General features: G+C 45.4%; 1 protein-coding gene across 7 annotated transcripts in view; it reads right to left on the bottom strand.

Moving 5' to 3' along the window:
• Positions 1 to 19549, bottom strand: part of TUBGCP5 (tubulin gamma complex associated protein 5) — a 48505-nt gene that overhangs the window by 8006 nt on the left and 20950 nt on the right. For 5 of the 7 annotated variants that reach the window (XM_050796125.1, XM_050796126.1, XM_050796130.1 and 2 more), the window contains 9 exons: positions 18425 to 18627; positions 14674 to 14789; positions 13222 to 13490; positions 6413 to 6611; positions 5231 to 5419; positions 3962 to 4144; positions 1546 to 1630; positions 1326 to 1446; positions 699 to 877 (listed from right to left, as the gene is read on the bottom strand). In XM_050796125.1, the coding sequence (XP_050652082.1) occupies positions 699 to 877; positions 1326 to 1446; positions 1546 to 1630; positions 3962 to 4144; positions 5231 to 5419; positions 6413 to 6611; positions 13222 to 13490; positions 14674 to 14789; positions 18425 to 18627 (1544 nt within the window). The remainder of the gene's footprint in view (positions 1 to 698; positions 878 to 1325; positions 1447 to 1545; positions 1631 to 3961; positions 4145 to 5230; positions 5420 to 6412; positions 6612 to 13221; positions 13491 to 14673; positions 14790 to 18424; positions 18628 to 19549) is intronic. The other 2 variants (XM_050796128.1, XM_050796129.1) reach the window with 2 other exon arrangements.

Genomic DNA, 19549 nt, shown 5'->3' with positions numbered 1-19549 from the left:
ACTTCACCCAAGCAAGGTGGGTTTCAGAACTCACAGACCAGGTATAAACAGGTCTAAACAGCAATTCAAATGCCAAATGCACACTGTCCTCAATAACACTGCTCTTTTCAGAACTCACAGACCAGGTATAAACAGGTCTAAACAACAATTCAAACCCCAAATGCATACTGTCATCTAATAACACCGCTCTTGTTCCAATTTCTGAACCCTTCTTTCAAACTTCCTCTAGAACTGGCTATTAGATGTACCAGAAAAACCGTTTCATTTACTTTGTAGTGAGTTACCTCTTGTTTTTTAAGAAAAAAGTCTATCACCTGGCTGCATCTTCCTCCCAAACACCACAGTGGATTTTGGCTGTCACTAAACATTGGAGCCATTTTCTAGGGACAGCTGTCATCACTACTGAACACTAAAGGACTACGCGGCACGTTCTGAAGGCAATTCCAGAAGAGGAGCTGTGGCTGTGCCTGTCCCCAGGGGCTGCTGGACAGGAGGGACAGCGGCCTCTGGATACACACATTCCGGTATAATTACAAAAACATTCCTCCCACTGCCATGTTATTTTATGATCAAATTTGCTACATGTCCCGTTTTCGGTCTGTAGGCATTTTGTATTTATAAACACATTATGAGAAATTCTCTGTGAACAACTGTATAGATAAGGCGATAGCACTGAAGCAGACGGGAGAGGCACAAACCCTGGTCATGATGTAGTTGTGCAAGCTGTTCACGAAATGCATGAGCTTCACTCTTAAGAGGAACATGCGATGAATCTGCTGTCTTACTGGCTCTTTCTGTGGTCCGAACTGAGTGACTGTGTCTTGTTCACGTACAAGGCCTTCTTGAAGTCGTGGTTTTTCCGCAGTACTAACCAGTTCTATAAAAGATGGGAAGAGCACAGTGGACAGAAAGAGCATCAACTCAAGCCCCACTGCACCATGATGCCTGTTTTTGGCAGAAACTCGGAGGGATGTGGCCCTGGTACCACAGAAAGCAATGGCAGGGGTGGCAGGAACCGAACCTCAGTGCCTCTGGAAGAGTGGGGAAAGTTCCCTGTATCACTTTTCCTAACCAAGTTGTTGCATTTCAGATCAACTGTACATACAACTTCCTGATCTTTCTTTCAGGTATTTGACATCCGGAAACCCACTGCTGGAATACGCACCATTTTGGCATTTCTATACACATAAAAAAAGATCGACAACCACCAACCTCTTTTTTTTCTTTTTTCCAGATCTCCGTATGCTTCCCTTCCCCACCAACCTCTTTTATTAAGGGCTAAAATTAAATTAAATTACAATTTATCTGCTGAAAACAAATCTTACCACCAAAAAGTAAAACATCCAGACTATATTTTGCCCACTTTATTTGCAGTAAGAGAAGAAACACTTGATTATAAATTTTTTGACATTCCAAACTTATAACAATGTCCACGGGCCATGGGACCTATGAAACAAAAACACAATTAGAACAGAAATAACCAATTACTTGCATGTTTTAATTTTAGTAGAAAACACTGTTCATACAAATAATATAAGCATATACCTTGTAGCTGAGGGTCAGACCGTCTAAGATATGAACAGGCAGTTTCTTCTTAGCTGTGTCAACATTTTCAAAAGATATAGATAGACTAAAGAAAGAAATTTCAGTTTTAGTTTGTGAAAGCACTATGTCACACAAAAATCCTTTTAAAATAATTAGTATTTACACAATATTCCCCAAAAGATACTGCATTTCATAAAAGAAATGCAAACATTTCAACAAATGTATCTTTTCTAACATATATTCCAGAGCTGAAATTTGGATTTAGAAATAACAGAGAGGGGGAAAGCTTTTACATAATGAGTTTAGTTGTAGAAGAGACACAACAATGGTAGTAATTAGAAAAAAGATGAAGCTGAGGAAGACAGTAAACCTCAGGCAATGGCTGGGAAGATGAAGCCTCTGCTGAGGTTGGGGGTGGGCAGGGGAGGACGAGCAGAACAGCTCGAGGGAGCTTAGCATGCGGTGAGAGTATTGCTTTGAGAGCCCCATCAAGATGGGACGGGGTCTGCTTCTACACCAGAGGTGTTGTGCAGTGCTTCATCCACGAGTTCGAGACAGGTTTGAACGTGACTCATATGGGAAAGCAAGCATCTAACATGGACATGAAAATGTCCAAGTGCCAGGCACTATTATGTGTCCTTAGCTCATTTAATCCTCAAAATAGTCCCATCAGTGGTTCCTGAGAAATGTCCTCTTTCACAGTCACAGAGGCACTAAGAGGGGATGCCTGCATGCATATGAAGAAGGTTTAAAGTGGGGAGTGAACTTCCACACCAGAGCTGTCAAAGGGCAGTGTGATTATGAACTGGCTGATTGTGACACAGGCACTAGTCAGAAATTTTAGCTCTCGGCCAGGCGCGGTGGCTCACACCTGTAATCCCAGCACTTTGTGAGGCCGAGGCAGGCGGATCACGAGGTTGGATCGAGACCATCCTAGCTAACACGGTGAAACCCCATCTCTAGTAAAAATAAAAAAAATTAGCCAGGCATGGTGGCGGGAGCCAGTAGTCCCAGCTACTCAAGAGGCTGAGGCAGGAGAATGGCCTGAACCCTGGAGGCGAAGCTTGCAGTGAGCCAAGATCGCAACAGTGCACTCCAGCCTGGGCGACAAAGCAAGACTCCGTCTCAAAAAAAAGAATTTTTAGCTCTTAATGGCCTGGTATGCACGCATTCACTCAGTGCTCAGTAGATATCTACCAAATTCAATACTAAGTTAGCTGCTGCACTGAGCAGGCAATAGAAAGCCACTCTCTCTTCCCTCCAGGGACTCCCAGCCCAGCGCAGCACATGAAGATGTAGGAGTGAGCAGACCTCTGCCGGGCCCAAGAATTGGAGAGTATGTCACAGGGAGGCGAGAGGACAGCACGTGCAGACACCAGGAATATTCTGAGATCCCTGAAATGCAAAGTGAGATAGGAGAGAGAACGTGGTGTGTATGGCGCAACACATGAGGCTGGGAAAACGGAGCCAGACAGTTAATAGCTTTCTCCCTTCTGAGACAAAGCTTAGTCCATTTGTTAGGAGGCACCCACGGCGAGCACACGCATGAGTGGTGGAAGTCACTCCTGGTGGTCTGAGGTCACTCTGGTGAGGGTCAAGTCTGTTTTGGTGGAAGGCAGTGAGGCTGAGAGAGACAGGCCATCGGGGAGGTCTGAGCCAGTTCTGTGAGGTCAGGGGCATTCTCTAGGAGGCGGGACTGATAAACCTCACGTGTGGGAGCTGAGAGAGAGGAAGCACTGGCTCCAGCCATGTGAAGGAGGCCACCAGACCCTGACAGGCTGGATGGTGGCAACTTTTTTTTGTAGGGACGAGGTCCCACTATGTTGCCCAGACTGGTTGCAAACTCCTGAGCTCAAGCAATCCTCCCAACTTGGCCTCCCAAAGTGCTAGGATTACTGGCATGAGCCACTGCACCTGGCCATATGGTGGCATCTCAACATCTTTTCTTGTTTAGCGGCAGACTCACTTAGCTGGCCTCTGCCTCAATTTTCTTTTTTTTAAAATGGAGTCTCGTTCTTGACGCCCAGGCTGGAATGCAGTGGCGTGATCTTGGCTCACTGCAACCTCTGCCTCCCAGGTTCAAGAGATTCTCCTGCTTCAGCCTCCCAAGTAGCCAGGATTCCAGGTGCCTGCCACCATGCTTTTGGTATTTTTAGTAGAGATGGAGTTTCACCATGTTGGCCAGGCTGGTCTCGAACTCCTGACCTCAGGTGATCCAGCGCCTCTGCCTCCCAAAGTGCTGGGATTACAGGTATGAGCCACCGTGCCTGGCCTCCATTTTCTAATAAGTAAAATAATATTAGTAAAACTCATAGGAATAGTATGAGAATAAAATAATCTGTGTAATTCATAGACGACTTATTGGCACATAGTTCATGTTATACTAATTTAAATAAAGGTGGCTTCCATAAATTACCGTGAACTATCCTCAGGATAACGCTGTCCTACTGCTTCTTGGAGTTGGACATTAAGAAAAGACACATTCTGCCATGTTTCCTTTTCTCTTATTTTATCAAAAATGGATGTGTAGAAGTCATACATGGTATCTCCTCCTTCCATTAAGAAAAAATTTCTCATGGCTTGCAAGTATTCTACCAACCTGCATGGAGATAAAATGAGTGACACAAAGATCTCTGGTGTTCGTAAGGCAGGATTCTGGATCAACACCAGGTTTTGTACCCTGTTTTTAGTGAAACAAGTTTACATTCTACATTTACTAAAATTAGAAATATTAACACCTCTTAGGCTGGGCGCGGTGGCTCAAGCCTGTAATCCCAGCACTTTGGGAGGCCGAGACGGGCGGATCACGAGGTCAGGAGATCGAGACCATCCTGGCTAACACGGTGAAACCCCGTCTCTATTAAAAAATACAAAAAACTAGCCGGGCGAGGTGGCGGGCGCCTGTGGTCCCAGCTACTCGGGAGGCTGAGGCAGGAGAATGGTCTAAACCCGGGAGGCGGAGCTTGCAGTGAGCTGAGATCCGGCCACTGCACCCCAGCCTGGGCGACAGAGCAAGACTCTGTCTCAAAAAAAAAAAAAAAAAAAAAAAAAAAAAAGAAATATTAACACCTCTTAAACCTGTTCCAGTAATAAAAACAGCACAGGTTTTCATCATCACAAAGGTTATCTTCTATAACTAAATGATAGAAAATCGGGCAGTCACAAAAATGTTAACAAAAAAAATCCAAATCCCATCATTCATGGTGGATTTCCATCATTAATATTTAATTTTTGGAACGTTTCTTTCCTGTCTTTTCTATGCGTTAAGAAAACCTAGTTCCTACCATATTATATATCCTGCTTTTAAATTGCCATAATTTTTATGAACTTTACGAAGTTCATACGTGGGTATGTATATGCCATATTTATGGATACGCCATAGTTTCAAGAACTAGTCATCTATCACTAAGTAATTTAGTCTTTTTCATTCTGATAACAAACTTTGTAATTTTTGTACAAGCTTTTTCTGTATTTGTTTTGGGAAAGATTCTCAGAAATATAGAATTAAGTTTTACAACATAGTTAAGAAAATATTGATGGTCAATTGATTTCTCTTAAAAAATTGTTTACTGCATATCCATTTCCTACTCTAATAAAAATTGAATTGAAATAGATTTTAAAATAATCTCAACTGTTCAAGTACAATCAACTATTTACTACTTCCAAAATTAAATTACTCTTTTACCTGTAATCTTTTTTTAGAGTTTGCATGAGATTTCCACAGCAATCTAGATACTGCTTGTCAATATGAGGATAGAGGCAGGATCTCAGCGTTAACTCAAAAGTCTGGCATGTCACAGATTCCGATGATCTATCCACACATACATCACCACCAGCAAACTTCTCGTGAAAGTCACTCTGCTCCAAATACATCCTTCAAGATAAAAATGTGTCTTCTTTTTATGAGCTGCTGTCAACAGAATTCTCTTAAAACCCTAAAGTCCCGTTTTTACCTTTAGTCTTGAAGTTACCAACTACTACAGAAAGAGAAAAATCTTTCTCCCAAAAATATCCTTTGAGTGAACCAGTCTCTTGAAGTTGCCACTGCCTTAGGCTCAGGTACTAGAGCTGGTCCTCCTAGTGATGAGGGCTGGACACAGCAAATGCTGGCCATCAGACAACCCGGAACTGTGTGGGTATTAATGACTTACTCTAATGGACTAAGTGCTGAAAAGCAGCTTAAGCCCAGGACATACTATACACCAATGGGGACCCTGACTCAATGAGTGTCGAGGGCCCACTCATGGCCCAGAGTTTCAGCATATTCTGGATAAATGATGACACTTCCAGGGGCCCGAGGGCACAGACAAAAGTGGTACCACATGGTGGCAGGGCCAAGTCTGCAGACTTCCACAAACGACATGGAATCCAAACTATACACCTGAAATAGGGAGGCACAACATCTTGCATTCTGCTTGTTATAAAGGATAGGCAGGGCGCAGTGGCTCACACCTGTAATCCCAGCAATTTGGGAGGCCGAGGTGGGCAGATCACCTGAGGTCAGGAGTTTGAGATGGTCAACATGGCGAAACCCTGTCTCTACTAAAAATACAAAAATTAGCTGGGCATGGTGGCACATGCCTGTAGTCCCAGGTACTTGGGAGGCCGAGGTAGGAGAATTGCTTAACCTGGGAGGCGAAGGTTGCAGTGAGCCAAGATCACGCCACTACACTCCAGCCTGGGTGATAGAGTGAGGCTCCATCTCAAACGAAAACAAAAACAAAAACAAACAAAAAAAAGAAAGGATAGCCTACATGCGTTTTTGTTTTTAGGCCTGGAAAGCCCTACCTGCCAGAAATAAACAGTTAGCAAACAAGGCACAAATTATGCCATTTCAATTCCTGATAACCCTGCGGGTGTGGATCACCTTGCAAAGTTAATGGCAAGCAGTGGATCATGAACATCATCCAGTTCAAGATGCCTTTCAGCAATGGACTGCATCTTCATTAGGTTCTCCTTGGTTGCCTGTTGCTCAGTAAGAACCTGTGGAGTGGAATCTTCTCCATGTCGAAGACGGGACTGTACAGATTCCAGAAAGAGAGTGTATAAACTTTTTCTTTCTGCATCTAAAACATAAAGAAATACGTAAGGTGAACTATGTTCTGCTTAATATTAACATTAAGTAACAAAAAAAAAATATATATATATATATATATATTTCGAGACAGAGTTTCGCTCTTGTTGCCCAGGCTGGAGCGCAATGGTGCGACCCTGGCTCACTGCAACCTCTGCCTCCCGGGTTCAAGCAATTCTCCTGCCTCAGCTTCCCAAGAAGCTGGGATTACAGGCATGTACCATCATGCCCAGCTAATTTTGCTTTTTTTTTTTTTTTTTTTTTTTTTAGTTGAGACCGGGTTTCACCATGTTGGTCAGGCTGGTCTCAAACTCCTGACCTCAAGTGATTCGCTGACCCTGGCCTCCCAAAGTGCTGGGATAACAGGTGTAAGCCACCGTGCCTGGCCCAAGAAATATTAAATAATATCATATCTGGGTGCGGTGGCTTATGCCTGTAATCCCAGCACTTTAGGAAGCTGTGGTGGGTGGATCACTTACGCTCAGGAGTTTGAGACCAGCCTGGGCAACATGGTGAAACCCCAGCTTTACAAAAAAATTAGCTGAGTGCAGTGGCATGTGCCTGTGGTCCCAGCTACTTGGGAGGCTGAGGCACGAGAATCGCTTGAGCACTGGGAGGTGAAGGTTGCAATGAGCCAAGATCAAGCCACTGCAGTCCAGTCCAGTTTCGGCAACAGAAGTGACAGCTGTCTTCAAAAAAAAAAAAAAAAAAATTTCCCTTTCCTCTAGGAAGGTCTATCCCTGTTTCTTTACTTTTACAGTGTAGCAAAACTCAACATTTATATATTCTCTGTTAAACAACTGCAAAGTTCACACAATTACGACGTATAAGCTAATTTTTTTTTCTGAACAGAGTAAGGTCCTAATCAGAACACTTGAAAGTTCCTACGATCCTGCATAACACTACGCTAACACTGGTAAGAGTCAGTCTCACTGGAAAAAACACTTCTGACAGCGGCCCTGGTAAGCTCATTACATAAGAAGGAAATACTCCACAAAGTGAAAATAAGTGTTGCATCTACTTATTTCAAGTAGATACAGTAATATAATTAATATAACATTGAGATGATTGAGATGTATAAATAAGGTCACATCTTTATCTTCCAAGTTTTTTTTTTTTTTTTTTTGAGACGGAGTCTCGCTCTGTCGCCCAGGCTGGAGTGCAGTGGCCAGATCTCAGGTAACTGCAAGCTCCGCCTCCCGGGTTCACGCCATTCTCCTGCCTCAGCCTCCCCAGTAGCTGGGACCACAGGCGCCCGCCATCACGCCCGGCTAATTTTTGCATTTTTAGTAGAGACGGGGTTTCACCATGTTAGCCACAGGATGGTCTCGATCTCCTGACCTCGTGATCCACCCGTCTCGGCCTCCCAAAGTGCTGGGATTACAGGCGTGAGCCACCGTGTCCGGCCCTTCCAAGTCTTTTTAGTCAGTTGATAAAATTTTTTTTTTTTTGAGACGGAGTCTCACTCTGTCACCAGACTGGAGTGCAGTGGTGCGATCTTGGCTCACTGCACTCTCCGACGCCCTGGTTCAAGCGATTCTCCTGCCTCAGCCTCCTGAGTAGCAGGGAATTATAGGCATGCACCACCATGCCCAGCTAATTTTTGTATTTTTAGTAGAGACAGGGTTTTACCATGTTGACCAGGATGGTCTCGATCTCCTGACCTTGAGATCTGTCTGCCTCAGCCTCCCAAAGTGCTGGGATTACAGGATAAAACTTTGAATATATTAAATTGCATCATTTTCTTAAAATTTATGATCGAGTCTAAACTGCTCATAAAGAAATTCTTATCAGCCACGGTTCATGGTCCTCAAGGACTAATGCTGCACTGAATTAAGAAATGCCAGAAGGGTTGGGCGTGGTGGTTCACGCCTGTAATCCCAGCACTTTAAAAGGCAGGTGGATCACCTGAAATCAAGAGTTCGAGACCAGCTTGGCCAACATGGTGAAACCCCATCTCTACTAAAAATACAAAAATTAGCTGGGCATGGTGGCTCACGCCTGTAGTCCCAGCTACTGGGGAAGCTGTGGCATGAGAAATCACTTGAGCTCAGGAGGCAGAGGTTGCGGTGAGATCATGCCACTGCGCTCCAGCCTGGGGAACAGAGTGAGACTTGGTCTTGAAAAAAATAATGAATAAAATAAAATAAAATGCCAGAGGGAGTGATGCCGGCAAGGCGGCTACCTAGAGACACCTGGTGCGCCTCCCCCAACAGCAAGATAGGACCAAAGCAACGAATCAACAGTTAAGACCTGACTGGAGGCCGGGGCCGGTGGCTCACACCTGTAATCCCAACACTCTGGGAGGCTGAGGCGGGTGGGTGACGAGGTCAGGAGATCGAGACCATCCCGGCTAACACGGTGAAACCCCGTCTCTATTAAAAATACAAAAAATTAGCCGGGCGTGGTAGCGGGTGCCTGTAGTCCCAGCTGCTGGGGAGGCTGAGGCAGGAAAATGGCATGAACCCGGGAGGCCGAGCTTGCAGTGAGCCGAGATCCTACCATTGCACTAGAGCCTGGGTGACAGAGCAAGACTCCATCTCAAAAAAAAAAAGATCTGACTGGAGTTGAAGGGCGAGTGCTGGAGCGCAGTGGGGGAGTGTGACAGTGCTGGTGACTGGAGGCCCAGGAGGGCAGCGTGGAGGCTCACAGCCTCCGCAGCCCCATCTTTTCTTCGCAGATCAGGCTGGTCTGGAGTTAAGAAGGACTTCCCATCGTTGGGTAAGGGTAAGCAGAAGAAACCCACCAGCCCCCACAAACACCTACAGTCCTTATCAACAGGAGGATTCCACAGTTCCCACGAGCTCTGAGCCCAGTTTGGAGGCTGCTGGCAATTCACGCAGCTGCCTTGCCCTGGGTTAGGGGCACAAGGTGTGCCTTCCCCACCCACCCCTTTGAGCCAAGCTGTTGCAGCACGGCACCATCTTAAGACCAGAGCTAGGGCCGGGCACGGTGGCTCACACCTGTAATCCCAGCACTCTGGGAGGCTGAGGCGGGTGGATCATGAGGTTAGGAGATTGAGACCATCCTGGCTAACACGGTGAAACCCCGTCTCCACTAAAAAAATACAAAAAACTAGCCGGGCATGGTGGCGGGCACCTGTAGTCCCAGCTACTCAGGAGGCTGAGGCAGGAGAATGGCATGAACCCGGGAAGCAGAGCTTGCAGTGAGCTGGGATTGTGCCACTGCACTCCAGCCTGGGCGAAAGAGCGAGACTCTGACTCAAAATAAATAAAGAAATAAATAAAGACCAGAGCCATCTCTGGAGCACACCCTCCTCTGGGCCAGTAGCCACTGCACCTCTCCTGCACCCCAGCCACTGGGGCTCCATCCTCATTCCACCAAGGCCACAGGGGTGGTTGAACACCACAAGCCCAGCTATGTGGAGCCTGGGCCCAGGATCGGCTGTGATTCTGGTCCTGCACAGCAGGAAAACCAGCCCCTGCCACTGCACTTCCAGCCAGAGGAACAGTCTGGCAGCCCTGAGAGACCGAACCCACCGCTGAGCTGGCCGAACTGCTGTGCCATCTCTAGAGGGTGGGAACAGGCCCCTGAGCTTCCTACCAGCTGACATGCCTCCAGGCTGGTGGAGCAGTTACAGACCTGTGCTCAGGAACTGAGAAACAGCCCCCTAGCACCAACCCCTTGCAGACAGGCCCGGGGCCTACCCAGTGGCCCTGGGCCAGCATTCAGGGTCTGAGAAACAGTTTCAGGGGCTGCCCTGGCAGGCATGTACCTAGGCTTCTTGAGCAGCCTTGCGCTGCATCTATTGCTTAAGAAGCCCCAGAGGCAGCGCCTGGGAGTCACGACCCCAGGTCAGCTGAGCAGCCACAGGCCTGCAAACAGCCCTGTGGTCTGCCCTTGGTGGGCATGTTCTGAGCCAGCTGGCACCCATATCCCAAACCTGAGAAAGAACCTTGAAGACCACCCCCAGTAAAGACACCCTCAGGCCAGCAGAGCAGCTTTCCACCCACATGCTGGGCCTCCGAAGCAGCCTCCTGGGCTGCCACTGGCAGATACATACCTAGGGCTGTCAATAAGCCATGTGACCATGTCCCAGGACTGAAAAAGAGCTCCTTGAACTGTCCAGGCAGACATGCACCCAGGCTACCAAGCAGCCCTGTACCCACGTCCTGGGCCTGAGAAACAGGCCTCAAGTAATCCACCTGCCTTGGCCTCCAAAAGTACTGGGACTGGCCAGGCGTGGTGGCTCACGCCTGTAATGCCAACACGTTGGGAGGCCAAGGCGGGTGGATTGCTTGAGGTTAGGAGTTTGAGACCAGCCTGACCAACGTGATAAAACCCCATCTCTACTAAAAATAAAAAAATGAGCCAGGCGTGGTGGCACATGCCTATAATCCCATCTATTCAGGAGGCTGAGGCAAGAGAATCATTTGAACCCAGGAGGCAGAGCTTGCAGTGAGCTGAGAGCATGCCACTGCACTCCAGCCTGGGTAACAGAGCAAGACTCTGTCTCAAAAAAAAAAGAAAGAAAAAAGTGCTGGGATTACAGGCATGAGCCACCACGCCCGGCCAGTTGTGCCACTGTTGCCACAAACCCCCTCAGTGTAGGCCACTGAGGCACTTGTAAACATCACTAAAGTGGATTACAACTGAAGAAAGTACATGGAGACTACACTACTGCATTCATCCAGAACCAAGGCCAATGCATCCCACTGAACCCATACCCCAAGACCCATTCACATGAATAACTCTTTACAAAACATACTCCATAAAATTGGAAAAGGTGACTTTCCCACCAGATGTGTAGAAATAAATGTAGAAATACATCAAACATGAAAAAGCAAAGAAAAATGACACCTCCCAAGAAAACCAGTAATTCTCCAGTAAGAGACTACAATGATATAGGAAATGCTGGAAAAATAATTCGGAATTAAAATCTTAAGGAGACTCAGTGAGATACAAGAGAGTACAAATAAACATTCAACAAAATCAGGAAAAGAATGATTTGCATGAGAAATTCAACAGAAAGAAATGTTTAACACCCAAGCAAATTTTACAGTGAAAGAATTCAATGAATGAGGCAGGGCACGGTGGCTCACGCCTGTAATCCCAGCACTTTGGGAGGCCAAGGCGGGTGGATCACCTGAGTTCAGGAGTTCGAGATCAACCCGGCCAACGTGGTGAAACCCCATCTCTACTAAAAACACAAAAAATTAGCCGGGTGTGGTGGCAGGTGCCTGTAACCCCAGCTACCCAGGAGGCTGAGGCAGGAGAATCACTTGAGCCAGGGAGGCAGAGCTTGCAGTAGCCAGAATGCACCACTGCACTCCAGCCTGGGTGATGGGAGTAAAACCCTGTCTCCGAAAAGAAAAAAGGGGGGAGGGTGGACAAATGATCTCAACAGACATTTCTCCAAAGAAGTCATACAAATGGCCCAGAAATAGATGAAAAAATGCTCAGCATCACTAATTATTAGGGAAAATGCAAATCAAAACCACAATGAGTTATCATTTCACCCAGTCAGGATGGCTACTTATCACGAAAACAAAAAACAACAAATGCTGGTGAGGACGTGGAGAAAAGGGAGCTCTCACACAATGTTGGTGGGAATGTAAACTAGTACAGATACTATGGAGAACAGTTTGGAGGTTCCTCAAAAAACCACAAATAGAACTACTATATGATACAGCAATCCCACTAGTGGGCATTTATCCAAAGGAAAGGACATCAGGACATCAAAGAGACATCTGCACCCCATGTTTACTGCAGCAGTCTTCACACAGCCAAGACACGGAATCAACCTAGGTGCCCAACAACAGATGAATGGGTAAAAAAACTGTGGTACATGTATATATATATAACTCAAAGATAAAAAAGAATGAATCTTGCTGTTTGCAGCAACACTGATGGAAATGGTGGACATTATGTTAAGTGAAATAAGCCAGGAACAGAAAGTTAAACACTGCTTGTTCTCACTCATGTGGCAGCTAAAAAATGTTGATCTCATATTAGTAAAAAGCAGAGCAGGATACCAGATGCTGGATTTTGTAGGGGGAAGGGAGGAAGAGGCAGATATTTGTTAAAGGACACAAATAGCTAGCTGGAAGGAGTAGCTCCAGTGCTCTGTATCACTATGGGATGATGATAGTTAATAATGTATTACAGAGTTGCACACAGCAAAGAGGACGATACTGAATGTCCCAACATAAAGAAGTCGTAAATGTTTGAGATGATGGAAATGCTAATCATCCCGATCTGATCACTGTATACGTATCAAAACATCACTATGTACCCCAAGAATATGTACAATTATCATGTCAATTTATAAAAATAAGAAAAGAAATGGCAGGGAATTACTTTTTAAAGTTCCAGTCCTAAGGAATCCAGAGTGAGGAAAATGCATGTGGAACTTACCGTCACTGCCTTTTCAAACACAGCACTGAAAGTTTTCAATGAAGACAGTCTTTTAAAAAATCAAGAGCAGCATGATTATTAATTCAACCATGATGATAATTACCACTGACATAAGAGGATTCGATGACTTGCAAACTACAAAATAATTAGGTATCAGGAGGACAAGAGCGAGTAGGGTCAGGTGTCCCAACACCGAGGGACACACAGGAAGACAGAACAGGTACCTCTGGCTCCTGCCTGGCAGGTGGTGCTCTCCGCACACTGCAGGTTCTTCAGCAGCTGCATCGACTTGCCAGCCATTATGATCTGCTTCAGGACAGGTTTGAGGAAGGACACCATGGTGTGCTGCCTGCTGGAGGGCCCCTGGTCACTGCCGGAACTCGCACTAGCATTATCACTCATTTTTTCTTCATTTTCTGTCTTTTCTGATACACTATATAGCGTGTAAGTTGCATACCAGAAGTCTCTGTGATTAACTGGAACATTTTTGTTTCTAAAGAGATTCAAAAGAATTTTAAACTCTTATTTCTCTTCCTTAAAAAACAGCATACTTGTTCTAGTTTGTTGTCCAGACATTACAAAACATAATATTAATTATTAGTAAATGGAAGCAATCTTTAGGCAAAATGGGGCAGTTTTAATCTCAGCTCAGTTTAAAGAGAAAAGGGAATAAATAGTTGGAATGGTGTAAGTAAAATTTAAGTAAGCAGAAATAGTTTCTTGAACTGAAATTATTTAAAATATGACTAATTTGGTCCTCTTTAGAAGTAGAATAAAAGTTTACCCATTTACCATCTCCTGTGAAACTAATTTGCAGACTTCTCTATCATTTTCCCTACAAAGATTCTTAACTGGACTACTTTTAACAATAAAATGATGGTCAATCATCACTCTAGAAGAACAGTCAGAGTCCCACTTGCCACAAAAATTCTCACATGAGATTGATGAATCAGAACACAGTGACAGACATGAGACTGAGTTGAAGGAAGGGTCAGTTCACTCACGTGAGCATTGCATACATATTGCTACCCTTCCAGAACACCAAGGACTTAAAATTATCCTTCCCGATGAGTTCAATTGATAGCTATCAATAGAAACCACATATCTAAATATACCACATAATTTAAAATTGGGTTAAAAGAGCACAAATAGCTCTACATTGTTTGTATGATTCCGTTCAGAAAAATCAATTAACTGAAGGGAAACTGTCATAAATGTAATAAGATTTTCCTTAATTGTTTTGTTAAATATTATACTAAGGTAAAAAATCAGTAGATAATTCAGAGAAATAAACATATTAGAGGCATATTTTATAATTTTCTGTTATCTCTTTACTGATAATTTACAATGAAAATAGCTCAAACCATCTAATATCCCCTAAACTCATTTTACAGGAAGCAGTGTTTACTAGCTCGCCATAAATTTACTATCATCCAAAAATACAGTTTGCTTAAGAAAAGTTGTGGAGTGACAAAACTTGGACAAAGATATTTTTAATCAGCTGGTATCACTGACATCTTCCATAAAAATGAAATAGAATTTGCCTATGATGACAAGTTCTGTGATATGAACTGTGCTCCCTCAGTACCGTTTGAAACTAATGAAAGCATTCGACTTTCACAGGGAGGAAACTGGTGATGGCAGCCCCAGTGACCCTGTGCTCTGCTGCAGCTCACCTCTGGATGATGAACTCCCTGGCTCCATCCCACAGGTGCCCATGCACGATCCACTCGTCCACCGTCTGCAGGTAAGGCCGTACTGTTTCCACCCAGAGAGAGAACAGCAGGGAGACCTGAGGCAGAGAGGTGCACGGTCAGCTCTTGGGGTTCCCTGGTCACTAGAATAAAAGGAGGTTTAAACATTTCTGAATTGCCTTTAAAAAAGTGATCGGATTTCTACATTTTTTGGGGGCACAAAGAAATTAAAAATCCAAAAACATACACTATAAAATCCTTATGAAAAACTCACCTAAATGCCGGGCGCGGTGGCTCATGCCTGTGATCCCAGCACTCTGGGTGGTAGAGGTGGGCGGATCACCTGAGGTAAGAGATCGAGACCATCCTGGCCAACATAGTGAAACCCCCTCTCTATTAAAAATACAAAAATTAGCTGGGCATGGTAACACGCGCCTGTAGTACTAGCTACTCAGGAGGCTGAGGCAGAAGAATCACTTGAATCTGGCTGGCGGAGGTTGCAGTGAGCCAAGATCCCGCCACTACACTCCAGCCTGGCGACAGAGTGCCACTCTGTCTCAAAAAAAAAGAAAAGCTCACCTAAATATGGGATGATCATAGTTTGTAGTGCAGACTGGGAAACTTGAGAGTGAAAATGACACAGAGGCAGCAGGTGTATCCTGAGACAGCCCAGGCAAGCGAACAAGGTTTCCCTATCGAAATCCTATTACTAGCAAAGCATCCATTAAGATTGAGGAAACTGGCTGGGCATGGTGGCTTACTCCTGTAATCCCAGCACTTTGGGAGGCTGAGGTGGGCAGATCACAAGGTCAGGAGTTTGAGACCAGCCCGGCCAATATGGTGAAACCCCGTCTCTATTAAAAAAATACAGCTGGGCGTGGTGGCTCATGCCTGTAATCCCAGCACTTTGGGAGGCCGAGGTGGGCGGATCAGGAGATCAGGAGTTCAAGACCAGCCCGGCCAAAATGGTGAAACCCCGTCCCTATTAAAAATACAAAAATTAGATGGGCATGGTGGCAGGTGCCTGTGATCCCAGTTACTCAGGAGGCTGAGGCAGGAGAATAGTTTGAACCCAGAAGGTGGAGGTTGCAGTGAGCCAAGATTGCACCATTGCACTCCAGCCTGGGCAACAGGGCGAGACTCCATTTCAAACAACAACAACAAAAAAATCCAAAATTTTACTGGGCATGGTGATGTGCACCTGTAGTCCCAGCTACTCGGGGGGCTGAGGCAGAAGAATCGCTTGAACGCAGGAGGTGGAGGCTGCAGTGAGCCGAGATTGCACCATGGACTCTAGCCTGGGCAACAGAGTGAGACTCCGTCAAAAAAAAAAAAAAAAAAGGAGTGAGGAAATTACTTCATTCCACTAGTTCTCAGAGTACAAAAATGGCAGTGCTGAGAGAAAATCAACCTCCTTTTTACTGAAATGCAATATTGGCTGGGCACATGGCTCACGCCTGTAGTCCCAGCACTTTGGGAGGCCGAAGCAGGTAGATTGCCTGAGCTCAAGAGTTCAAGACCAGCCTGGGCAACATGGTGAAACCCCATCTCTACTAAAATACAAAAAAACAAAAAAAATTAGCTGGGCGTGGTGGTGTGCATCTGTAGTCCCAGCTACTCGGGAGCCTGAGGCAGGAGAATCACTTGAACCTGGAAGGTGGAGGTTGCAGTGAGCCGAGATTGTGCCACTGCACTCCAGCCTGGGGACAGAGCAAAACTATGTCTTAGAAAAAAGAAAAGAGGCCGGGCGCGGTGGCTCAAGCCTGTAATCCCAGCACTTTGGGAGGCCGAGATTGGCAGATCATGAGGTCAGGAGATCGAGACCATCCTGGCTAACACGGTGAAACCCCGTCTCTACTAAAAAAAATACAAAAAACTAGCAGGGCGAGGTGGCGGGCGCCTGTAGTCCCAGCCACTCGGGAGGCTGAGGCAGGAGAATCGCGTAAACCCGGGAGGCGGAGCTTGCAGTGAACCGAGATCCGGCCACTGCACTCCAGCCCGGGCTACAGAGCGAGACTCCGTCTCAAAAAAAAAAATAAATAAAAATAAAAAAAAGAAAAAAGAAAAGAAAGGAAATGCGGTATTAAATTGGTGTGAAAAAAAGTTATACCAACAAACTAGAAAACAGACCTAATATACATACCCAAGTAAGACTGTAGCATTCTAAATTACAACCTCTAGTTAGATTTTAATTTTTTTTTTTTTTTTTTGAGACGGAGTCTCGCTTTGTTGCCCAGGCTGGAGTGCAGTGGCCAGATCTCAGCTCACTGCAAGCTCCGCCTCCCGGGTTTACGCCATTCTCCTGCCTCAGCCTCCCGAGTAGCTGGGACTACAGGCGTCTGCCACCTCGCCGGGCTAATTTCTTGTATTTTTTAGTAGAGACGGGGTTTCACCGTGTTAGCCGGGATGGTCTCGATCTCCTGACCTTGTGATCCGCCCGTCTCAGCCTCCCAAAGTGCTGGGATTATAGGCTTGAGCCACTGCGCCCAGCCCAGATTTTAATTTTTAAATCTACATACTGTTTGAGACAGAGTCTTGTTCTGTTACCCAAGCTGGAGTACAGTGGCGCAAACATGGCTCACTGCAGCCTCGACCTTCCACACTCACTTTCTTCCTGCCTTAGCCTCTCGAGTACCTGGGACCGTAAGCACGTGCCTCCAGAGCTGGCTGTGTTTTTTGAGATGGAGTCTTCCTCTATTGCCCAGGCTGCAGTGTAGTGGTGTGATCTCAGCTCACTGCAACCTCCCGGGTTCAAGCGATTCTCCTGCCTCAGCCTCCTGAGTAGCTGGGCCTACACGTGTTCACCACCACGCTAGGCTAATGTTTGCATTTTCAGTAGAGACGGAGTTGCACCATGTTGGCTAGGCTGGTCTCGAATTCCTGGTGTCAGCACACCTGGCTACTTTAACAATTTTTTGTAAAGACAGGGTCTCTCAGTATGTTGACCAGGCTGGTCTCAAATTCCTAGGCTCAAGTGATCCTCTCAGCTCAGACTCCTACGTAGCTGGGACTACTGGCGTGAGCCACTATGCCTGGCCTAGATTTGTATTTTTAAAAATACAATATAAAATATATAACATAATATTTATCATCTTAACTATATATTTTTTAAAAATTTAATTTAACCTATTTTTTAAAGACAGGGCCTCACTATGTTGCCCAGGCAAGTCTCAAACTCCTGGGCTCAAGCAATCCTCCCGCCTTGGCCTCCCAAAGTGTTGGGATTACAGGCATGAGTCACTTTGCCTGACCCTCGCCATTTTTAAGTTTAGAGGTTTTAAGTACATTCACATATTTGTGACAAATCTCCAGAACTTTTTCATGTTGTAAAACTGAAACTCTGTACCCATTCAACAACAGCTCCCCATGCCCCAGCCCTTGGTAACCAGCATTCCACTTTGTTTCTGTGACTGTGTCTACTTCAGATATCTCACATAATGTTAGTTACATGTTAGTTTTTATTTAAGAAAGCGTTATTGTAAATATCTATACACATCAGGTAGGTATTTCTCACATCTTGTTTTGTCCTTGCCTCATCCTTCTGAGGATCTTGGCAAGTAGAGCTGAAAAGCCAGTTTCCTATAGCCTCAAATTTGGAAGCCAATTTAAAAACTCTGAACTGTCCAACGAGTCACCATTCAAGTGTCATTTAACAAAGAACTACGATCAGCTGTCTACCACTCCTGTGCCATGCAGAATGGAGTCACACACTTCAGGCAGAAGTCTCACATACGGTTTGCTCAGAGGCTTCTCCAACATCGTCATATTCAAGAATGGCCTTGTACAGGGTGTTGAGCAGGTGAGAGGCCCGGACAACATTTCGAGTATCAGGTGGAACTTCTGCTACTCCAGTACTAAACACTTTGTGCAGAACCTTGAGCTGAGCCAATCGAGGTGCCAACTTGTCCACCACTATTGCAAGAGTTATTGTAGCATCTGCAAATTTCAACAAATCAAACTCAATAGCAAGAAAAATACACGCATCTAAAACGTGACACAAATGCTGGCAAATCACCAGGCTTATGGACAGGCAGGGCAAAATGGAGGATGGTGAATTTTGATCTCACATCACAAGGACCTAATTTCCCTAAGGAAGAACTCCTGCAAGTCACGGAGAAAAAGAAAACTCAGCAGAAAACTAACATATAAAGGAACTGACAGTTCACAGAAAAGGAAAGATAAGTGATTCTAGAACATACAAAAAGTCACTTGACCTTACTTAAAAAATTACGCTAGGTAAAACAAAACACCTCCAATGGGCTGATGTTACAGTGAGGGGTGAGAGAGGCTGTGCCTACAAAGGGCTGCAGAAGCAAGGTCCTGCGAGGTGGTGGCACAGCTGTGACCTTAACATGGAAGTGGCCATGTGGAGCTCGACAGGTGATAAAAAGACCCGGAACCATACACGAAGATACCACACCCACCCCTGCTCAAAGCAAGTTGCAAGTTCCTGCAATGCTGGTGAAGCCGTGTCAGGTCTGCAGTTTGGCTAATGTGCTGTGCCAATGTCAGTTTCCTAGTTTTGATTATGTACTGTCACTACGTGAGGTTTTCCCACTGGGGGAAGCGAAGTCATGGGAACACAGGGCCTCTCTGTACCATTTTTTGTGGTAGTTCAAAATAAAAGTTAAGGGGAAAAAAGCTACATGGGTTGCTATTTTACAGCTGTCATACTGGTGAAGACCAAAACCTCTGATAACACACAGATGGCAAGAGTGTGAGGAAACAGGTATTCATCTACATGGCTCACAAGAGTATAAATCTATTTACCTGCACCTCCCCATAAAGTGGCAAAACTTAGGAAAATCAACATGACCCAGCAATTCCATTTATAAGAACCTACCCCACATGGTTGGAT

The sequence above is a fragment of the Macaca thibetana genome, chromosome 7 (genome assembly GCF_024542745.1).
Source record: "Macaca thibetana thibetana isolate TM-01 chromosome 7, ASM2454274v1, whole genome shotgun sequence".
Classification (NCBI taxonomy): Eukaryota; Metazoa; Chordata; class Mammalia; order Primates; family Cercopithecidae; genus Macaca; species Macaca thibetana.
Note: the sequence above shows the minus strand (reverse complement) of the source record. Positions and strands in the feature narration are given on the sequence as shown.